Source organism: Metopolophium dirhodum, chromosome 1, assembly GCF_019925205.1.
Source record: "Metopolophium dirhodum isolate CAU chromosome 1, ASM1992520v1, whole genome shotgun sequence".
In the NCBI taxonomy this organism is placed as follows: Eukaryota; Metazoa; Arthropoda; class Insecta; order Hemiptera; family Aphididae; genus Metopolophium; species Metopolophium dirhodum.
In genome coordinates, this window is record NC_083560.1 from 111870363 (window position 1) to 111880186 (window position 9824).

Here is a 9824-nt window from a genome sequence, read left to right on the forward strand (position 1 = left end):
AAAGATGTGTGGCCCACTACAAATTTGAAAGCATGCCGTTTTCACCTAGGGCAAGCATGGTTTCGCAAAATGCAGTCATTAGGTCTAGCAAAACCATATATGAAACCCGGTGAAATGTCCGAATATTTGAAACTTTTTTTCGGACTTCCGTTTCTACGACCAGATGAAGTTGACGATTGTTTTGTCACAGATATTATGGCTCTTCTTCCACCTAATAATTCAAAATTGACTGCATTTACAGACTATATTTTAGAAGTGTATGTAAGGGAATTCGAGATATCCACCGTCATCATGGGCTGAATGTTCGTCTTCCATAACACGAACAACCAATGCATGCGAAAGTTTTCATTCAAAGCTCAATAGCATGTTTTACCACTCTCACCCTAATATTTTTATATTTATTGACGCTTTAAATGAAATTCAAATGAATGGCTATTTAAAAATGAATTGTACAAAAACCAGTTGTGTTAATAAAATTTCAATAGAAAAAGAGCATTTTTTAGCGCAACAAATACAATATTATGAAGAAGGTGAAATAAATCGGCTTGAATATCTAAAGTCAATTTCCTTTAAATTTATACCTACAACATTTTAAAATTTAAAATTATTATTATTATTATACTATTATATATTATATTTTGACACAAGTTTACTATTATATACTATACTTTGACACCTTTTTGATGGGTGACCGCAACTAGCATGTAATTTTTGAATATGACCGCAACTAGTACACATCGTTATTCATAGTACCTTAACGAAAAAACAATTTTTTTTTTAATGAAAATGTGTCCATATACCTACATAATATTTAATAAACATAGGTTTATAAGTTTAAAACATACTAGTGAATGTAAATAATATATATAAAAACATAGAAAAGCGATTTGAAATGGTATATACCTATAAGTGTAAAACATATAAAAAAAATAGTATAATATTAAAAATTCAATTATTTGGCAAAATTGTGGCACATAGATTTTATAAATTCGTTTCGTGTGTGCTGACCAGATTTGTGTTTAGTAATTTTTGATTGATTAATTTCTTATCACATGTATTCTTTTGACATTTTCAACAAATGTGCACTATTAATTTTAAGTGCATGGTGTTATAAATTTAATATAAGACTTTATATAAGTACGAAGTAGGTACCAAGAAGATGTGTATTATTGACTTAAGTATATATTTTAAATTATTTTATATGTAGGTACCTATATAAATACTAAAAATTTACCTATAAAATAGATTGTAAATTAATCAACAATCAATCACATTCATTAAGTATCTTTAACATCAACAACAAAAAAACAAAATAAAAACTTTTTTCTCAATTCAGACATTCAGTTATAGGTTTTATTAGGTTCAATACTTTATCTATTATATGCCAAAATGAAAACTATAAACTATAGAATGTGCATTTGTATTACATCTCCTAGTTTCTTAGTTACATTGACATCATAAGAACAAGCAAATGGCTGCAAAACCCTTTTGTTTTGTATAAGACTTTCTAAACAGTGAACAATTGAACCCCATCGAGTTTTAACAGGCATTTTTAAAGTAGTAATTACCTCTTTTTTTACGTTTGAATACTAACAAATGTAGATTTTAAAATGTATCACTATTGTATAATTATTGTATGACTATTGTATCACCGTGTATAACTATTGTAATGTAAACTCCTCCAGATGGCGGGTCGGTCCTGCCGACGACGGCGGCCCCCTCCCTGCCATCCGTGGTGAGGTTCGGCCGAGTGAGGAGTAGGGGTGGGAATTTATCGATAGTTACCACCATCGATATTTTTCGATAGTACTGGTTCGTATCATCGATAGTTATCGATAGTTAATTATTTAATGAACTAATTAATTTGTAAAATAAAATTGGGCAGCGTACATTTGTTTATCATTGAAAATAAAACAAGAATTAATGAATGTAGAAATATGAAGGTATACTTTGCTGCATATTAAAATATACAACAAATATCTATGGTATTTTACAAATTATAAGCATTATTAAATGTGCAATATATTTAAACTGTTTATTTAACTCAATTACAACCTGTCAAAACATATTATTTCATTTAAAAAAGTAGTAAGTATAAGTAATAAATAAAAGTATAAACATTTAACAAAAAAAAAAAATGATTTAAAATAATATAAAAATTATAAAATAGTTACTTTCTTTTTGGCTTAAAAATCAACATATTATCAATATTAATTTCTTCTTAATAAGTCTTTTAATTATCACATTATGAATTACTTTTTAGTTTATTCAATAGGTACATATTTTTCTTGTAATAAATAATATATAAATAAATAGCATATTAACCAAAAGTATAAACATTTAAAAAAAAAAAATGATTTAAAATAATATAAAAATTATAAAATAGTTACTTTCTTTTTGGTTTAAAAATCAACATATTATCAATATTAATTTCTTAATATTATCATAAAAAATATCATAATAATAATAATAATAATAATCATAAAAATTATCATACTATTTATGTCAACCAACAATTTTGGTTTAAGAAAACCAACATGTCGACATTTTTTGGCTTAATTCTAGATCTCTTGTCTGATACCACAATTCCTGTTTTGCTAAACATTCTCTCAGAGGGAACGGATGTAGCCGGTGTACACAATATATTTTTTACACACCGTTGAAGTGTCACAAATTCATTACCATTCATCTAAATTAAATAATAACAATATTTAATGTATCTACCTTACTTACATAATAACAATTTAAATGTAAATGTTTATGATATTACCTTCCAATACATTAATGGGTCTAAATCACTTTTTGCATTTGGACGTTCTAAATACTGTCGCAGCACTATAATAGAGTTTACTGTGTCTGTTCTACTTCTTTTTTTTGCATTAATCCTTTCTTCCATAAAACCAAACAATGAATTTGATGTTGAACTATTTTGACTTACATCATCTTCATCTCGATTATTTTCATTTAATAATACATGGTTATTTTCATGTTGTGCCATCTCAGATTTAAGTAATGAAACAGCAGCTTCAGCATTGTTAGTTGAACGAAATGCTTCTTTTTTCATTCTCGGATCTAAAAGGGTACTTAAACGAGGAATAGTACGTTCTTCAAATGGAAATAATCGTTTTATAACAGACTCTAATACGCTTTGTAATATAATGTTACCTTCAGGTGTAGTTGGTTTTTGAGATGAAAGATTTCTATGAATTCCACATACTAAGGGAATAACAAGAGAAGATGTAACATAATTTCCCGAAATCTTATTTGTGGCTTCATCAAACATACCCAAAATCAGTATTAGATCTTGCAATATAAGATAGTCTTCCAGTGTTATAATGGCAGGTGCTTTGGGCATTGTCGATAACGCAACTGTTATTTCGTTATTTATTAGAGATATTCTTTGGATCATGTGTAAGGTACTGTTCCACCTGGTAGGACATGATTGTACAAGTTTAAGAGGCTTTTTATTTACTTTTTCTTGTTCATCAAGTAACTTTTGTGTTGCTATGTTACTACATTTAAAATATGTTACAATATCTTTGCATTTTTTGACGACTGTTTGAATATCTTTATGACTTAATGCATCTTCAAGAACTAAATTTAAAGTATGCGCAAAACACGGAGTATGTCGAACTTTTAAAATTTCACATGCTTTTATCATAGATGATGCATTGTCTGTGACAATAGATACAATTTTTTCTTTTATTTTCCAGGCATTACAAATTATTTGAATTTCTTCTGCAATATTTTTTGCAGTGTGGTTACCTTTCATTAAATTTGTTGATAAAACTGCACAACGCATGTTAAAATCAGTATCAATAAAATGAGATGTAACAGTTAAATATCCCTCATTTGATCTAGATGTCCATAGATCACATGTTAAACTGATATATGATACTTCTTCAAATATTGCTAATAGTTTTATTTTACTTTCTTCGTATTGTCTTTTTAATAATACATCTGTTAGTGTTTTTCTAGATGGTAAATCATACCTAGGGTCTAACAGTTGAATAAAATTTTTAAAACCAACATCATCTACAATAGAAAATGGTTGAAAGTCTTTAGATACCATAAATACAAGTGCTTTATCCAACTCAAGTTTTCTGTGACTATTGCGGTCATATGCAGTTTGCTTTTTGAAAAATGATGGAATTGTTACAGAGGAAGTATTTGCGTCGTGTATGTCATCTTCACTCGGTTCAGTCGACTCTAATTCGGCGTGAAATCTTTTGAGGTGATCCCTCAAATTGCTAGTATTTCCGCTTGTCTTGTATTCTTTTTTACATTTGTTACATTTCGCTATACTTCTTTCCTTGTTTCTCGTAAAATGTAACCAAACGTTAGAAATATGTCGACGAGACATATTCAAAAAATATTCGACGCGATTACACAAAACACGATTCAAAACTAATAGATGACTATCACGACTGATCACTGAGACTGACATCCTAAATGGTTTTTTCCTTGATTAGTGTTTACTGTTTTATTTTTATACCAAACAAAATACAAAATAATATATAACAATTTTTAAATATTTCCGAAAAAAAAAATTATCGTTAAAACTATGATAACTGGACCATGATAAGGACTATCGATAGCTAAAAATTAAATATCGATTGTAGATGATAGTTTAAACTATCGATAGTATCGATAGTGCTATCGATAGTTTCCCACCACTAGTGAGGAGTACAAAGAGAGTGTGTGACGAGAAGTACGCCTTATGCGTCTATGTGTCGAAACGTGTCTCGTTAAATGTATTGTATCGAATATTATAAGTGTTACGAATAAATGAGTTTAATAAATATTGCGTCTTTTACTTGTTAAGTGTAACCGAAAGGTTAACAGTAATAACTACATACCATAAAATGTAAAAGATTTATGTTTAAACCTCTAATATAAAGTCTTTTGTTTTAGAAGGGAGGTGTTACATACCTATTATCTATGTACAACAACAACGTAACACGTCACGTTTCCAGTAGACAATATAATTAATAAGACAATTAGTACAACATAACATGTCTTGTGTTATGTCCAAATTATTCAAAGTGCCGAGAGGATTTTATTATTTTCGATTTTCCGACCGATTTTCAACGGAGAGTATGGCTTTTAGGCCTGGGAAAACATTTCAAAATATCGAATAACGTACAAGAAGTTTTTTATTGGTATACCGTAGTAGAAAAAAGTTAAGTACCTAGTCGGATTTCCGTTTTGCCGATTTGTACGCGTGTACTCTGTCATTATTTTGAATTTTTTTGTCATCGCAGCTATCAAGTGACAATGTTAATTATATTTTATTGGATAGGTACCTACAACAAAACATTGTTACTTTCAATAAATAAAAATATATACTTATTATTAATATCTTATATTATATATTTAGGTATTGAATATAATATATTTATGAACTTAAAAATGTGGTGGCCCTGAAAAGGGCTCTTTTAAATGGTTGGTTCTTTTAAAAGAACCATTTATATTTACTGCCAACGTACCTATGCGATTTCTGAAAAAAAATCCCAACTTGATTTTTTTTTTAATATTACGTATAAAAAAATTGTAAATTTTTTTAGATAGTTTTAGGATTAATAGGATTAAATACTGTCCCAGTATATGCACGTGCTATGTCAGACATAAATCGTACAAATTGGTCCTGTACACTACCACATATTTCCAGGATAATTGTACGGTAATTTACTGTACTCAACTATGTACGAGTCATATACTAAAAATATGTAGGTATGTTTGGTTTTTACAGGATCTTATATAAATATACGAGAATTTCAAATTAATAAATTACATTTCGTTTAGCTTAAATTTTTGTAATAACAGTCGTTCTATCGGGAACAATTTAAAAAAAATTATCATCTAATTATCTTATTTAAATGACGCCATTGTTACATATTATTTTACCATTACGGCATACGAGTCGATCATATCACCAAGGTGCTAGGTACTATACATTTTATACTTACATAATATTACATCTTGTATTTTAATTGTACACATATTTTGTATAAGTTAGTAGCGATTTAGTATTTATATTATACCTACGTTGTTCTGATCACTATTATTGAATTTATAAATAGTAAGAAATAGGTACTTCTTTAATAGTATTTGAAATGAGAATGCATATTACAATATTACTATAGTTTATAAATAATATTTGAAGTGTCCGATCCAGTCCCGCATTATTGCATTATTTTGGAAACCAATTATTATGGTATAAACTATAATTATATAACTATGAATGAATAAGTCTACTATTTTTAGAATATTAATACTTTTCTGTTTCATAATGTACTAGCAGTACAAAAAATCGACACGGGAGCGCCACACGGGTCTCTGCTTTATAGTTTTAGAAGATTACCATACTATTAATCATAAATCGGCATTCTACTTTTGTTCGTCAATGAGTAATGTTGTTTTAATTTTTTTCTTATAATGGATTTATATACTTTACTTTTATCTAACCATCTCTCAGTATTTTCACTCGGTGCCTATTTAGGTCCAGATTTCACTGATGAGGAACGGAGTAATGCTGGTACCCAAGGTGAATCGTTATGTGTTAATTTCGGTATAATTTTAAGTGAATTTGACATACCTCAATGTCACTGTGGTAGACCGTTGTACCGAGATTATACTCGGAATTTGAGATATAGGTTTAAGTGCTCTGTAGGTCATAAGATTTCGCTGTTCTTAGAACTATGTATACACTAATATTTTTATATTTTATACCTATGTACCACAGATTATATGAAAACAGATTGTGCACTTCCTAAGCTGCAATGTAAATAATGAATAAGGTTCTCTGATTGGTTGTCGCCCAAATCAGTGTGACCACAAATACCAATGCTAATTTATTGTAAATACTTACATACCATAATATTGTACTTTGGTAAAAGTAATAGAAAATTGTTGTCTCCAAAAATATATTAATTTAAATTTATCACAATATCAAACAGTATTTTTACAATTAAAAAATTTTAGAATGCCGGTAAATTACAAATAACTTACAATTTTTACCATAAACAATTAAAAATAAATACATATTATAAATTATAAACATAATTAAGTACAAAATTTTATTATAAATGGCTTTCTTTCTAATTTATTTATAAATGATTTAATATACACAATTTTTTTTTGTTTTTTTGATATTAAATTCCTATTTAAAAATTAAATAGCAGCATGAATCCTAAATCTTATGAAAAAAATTAATTATATACTTTTTATTAAATAGTGGACACGGATGTCGAAATACAACATTAGTCATGCTTAACTTTAACTTAATACCTACTTCATTTTCAATAGATAATTGTGGAAACCTATTTATAAAAATGTTTTCTAACTCATCTATAAAATAATAAAATTCATGTTGTGGCATCATTAAATTGCCAAACATTGATTTTTCTGAATTTTCATATGCTTTGAAATAACAAAGTAAAAAAGAGTCATCCAATTTTTTTTGTGATTTTGCATAATGAATACAAACTTCGGAACTATATTTTTCAATACATTTTTTCATCAAAAACCCACAAACATATTGATAACGCCTAAGGTGACCAAAATAATAATGAACGGCCTTGTCGTTTTATATAATTATGTGGACTGTATATTGTAATACATTTTTGATTGCCCGTTTGGCACAATAATGATAATAATAATATATGATTGAACCAGGCCTGAATGGCTGTAATATACAATGAAATACAAGTAATAAATAATATGCCTTAATGGCTGTAATATTACAAGAATATAAGTAATAAATAATATGTCTTAATGGCTAACAGAACATAATAATGTGATATTTAATATTTAACTGATATATAACACTTTAGGACCCGTCGGTCATACACACACATATTTGGTCGACCAATACTCACATAACAGTTGAGACACACACCTGGTTTTACACCCACGCTACCGCACCAGGGCCTGTAAGTATGTCAATAAGTTACAATAAAAACAAATTGACCCTGCGTACGTTCGAATGTGTGCCAGCAACTGTTGACGATGACTTCAATAACAACAAACACACTGAATGCAGCCGGAACAGGATCTCTAGTGTTCGCACTACTGTTCCCACGAGCAATGAGGTACACCAAAACACGTTGAATCACAACACAAATCTCTGGTAATTTTGACCACCCTATACTGGAGAAACAAATTAGTGATGACAATAAAAATTTCTGAGAACGATAATTACCAGAAACTTAATCACAAATTCACTACAACGTGGTTTGGGACGACTGCAAACAGCTCATCACAAACATGATGAGACAACCATGAAATCACTTGAACCACTCAGCAACGAGCACAAAAAAGGAGTCCGATGTGCCGGAAGCACACACGAGCAACACAAAAACAATAACCGAAGAAAAAACTATGAACTTTATGACACTGAAAGCATGACTACACGAAAAACAACTTAAAGTTTTGAACATAACCAAATATAATAAAAACATTGATAATTATTCCACAGCTGGCCGGTCGCACACGAATACCTGATAAGCATCCGCCGACGAAGGCTGCTGCTGTGGAACGCACTGATACGTGCACATGAAAATGATAACATAAATACACAACATAAATTTGATTGCAGCGCAAACACATATATAAAAGCATTTTTCTCAGGAATCGAATCTTGATTGGTTCGATTTGTATACAAAACATAATTCTCATCAGTATTAGTAACTTTTAGTGACTCCCACAATTGAAATAAACCAGGGATTGAAATTAACCAACCTCGAATAAATTTCATTTGGTTTGTCACTTCAACATCTGTTTTTTGTTAAATACTTGTAATGTTTTAAAAAAGTTTTCCATAAATTTTAAATGGGAAATTTAGGCATTAGTATTTTTAAAAGGTCTATTAGAATTGTTAAGGCAGGTCGTTTAGATGAATTAAATATGTCAAACAGTTAATCCATATTTTGAATGAAGTTAATAGTAGGTAATGAAGTATCAGGTAAGTTGATTGATTCTAAGAAAACTAGCATTCCAACTGCGACAGTCTCACTAAACACCTGTACTGCTAAATATACGCGCATTCTTTCAAAAGGCCCAGGAAATATATGAGAATATGTTATTTTAGGAGCAGTGTGAAGACTATTTTTACTATCTTCATTATAAAATGAAACCAAATGTTTTTTTTTTCAATTAATTCATTATTGTACTTAAAATTATGTTGATAAAACATATTTCTGGTGGCTTTTAAAAGATGTGGAGCATCAAATATATACACTATTTTTTTATTACTAACTTCAAAATATGGCCTTTCGGGACTAACTTGCAGTTTATTTGATAGGCCTATAAAATTGGAACCCATATCACTAACAAATGCTTGAACATTAATTTTAATATTTTCTAGTTTAATAATACTGGTTAAAATTATGTTCTGCAAATCTTAACCTGTACAACTGTTTGATACAAAAAAATAAGCAATCGGTTGCTTCCAATTGACATTTATGCCTTGAATCATTAAGACAAGTACGAATTTTGCTGGATCATATGTTTTGCAATTGTTTGTTTCATTAAAACCTATTATTTCATCCTGACTTATGTTATAGAAAAAATTACTTTTTATTGACATTTCATCTGCACACATTCACGCATTCTAATGATTCAGGTAACATATTTTGTATTTTAAATTGTAAAAAATTAAATAATAAATCATTAAGACCAGGACTTATTTCATAATGTTTTGTTATACGTCTTGTGTACATGGATTATGCAGGGCAAGAGTTGTTAGCCAAAACCTATACACTCTTGGCCTAAAACATGATGCCATCAATGCAACCTGAGCCTCAAATTCTCGCATTTCCTTT

General features: G+C 29.1%; 1 protein-coding gene and 1 pseudogene across 1 annotated transcript; both read right to left on the reverse strand.

Moving 5' to 3' along the window:
- Positions 1–2500: 2500 nt before the first annotated feature.
- LOC132950720 (E3 SUMO-protein ligase ZBED1-like) lies at positions 2501–4447 on the reverse strand. The gene is made up of 2 exons (XM_061022266.1): positions 2771–4447; positions 2501–2689 (listed from the first exon to the last, which is right to left on the reverse strand). The coding sequence occupies exons 1-2, from the start codon at positions 4445–4447 to the stop codon at positions 2501–2503; spliced, it is 1866 nt and encodes a 621-aa protein (XP_060878249.1).
- Positions 4448–8425: 3978 nt separating this feature from the next.
- LOC132950729 (uncharacterized) lies at positions 8426–9196 on the reverse strand (annotated as a pseudogene).
- Between the last annotated feature and the right edge of the window lie 628 nt (positions 9197–9824).

What these genes read in the sequence shown, in the direction of transcription:
- LOC132950720 (XM_061022266.1), bottom strand. Translation starts at nt 4,447, where the DNA reads ATGTCAGTCTCAGTGATCAGTCGTGATAGTCATCTATTAGTTTTGAAT. An exon ending in ACCCATTAATGTATTGGAAG is followed by an intron (nt 2,690 to 2,770) that starts GTAATATCATAA and finishes TATTTAATTTAG; the next exon opens with ATGAATGGTAATGAATTTGT.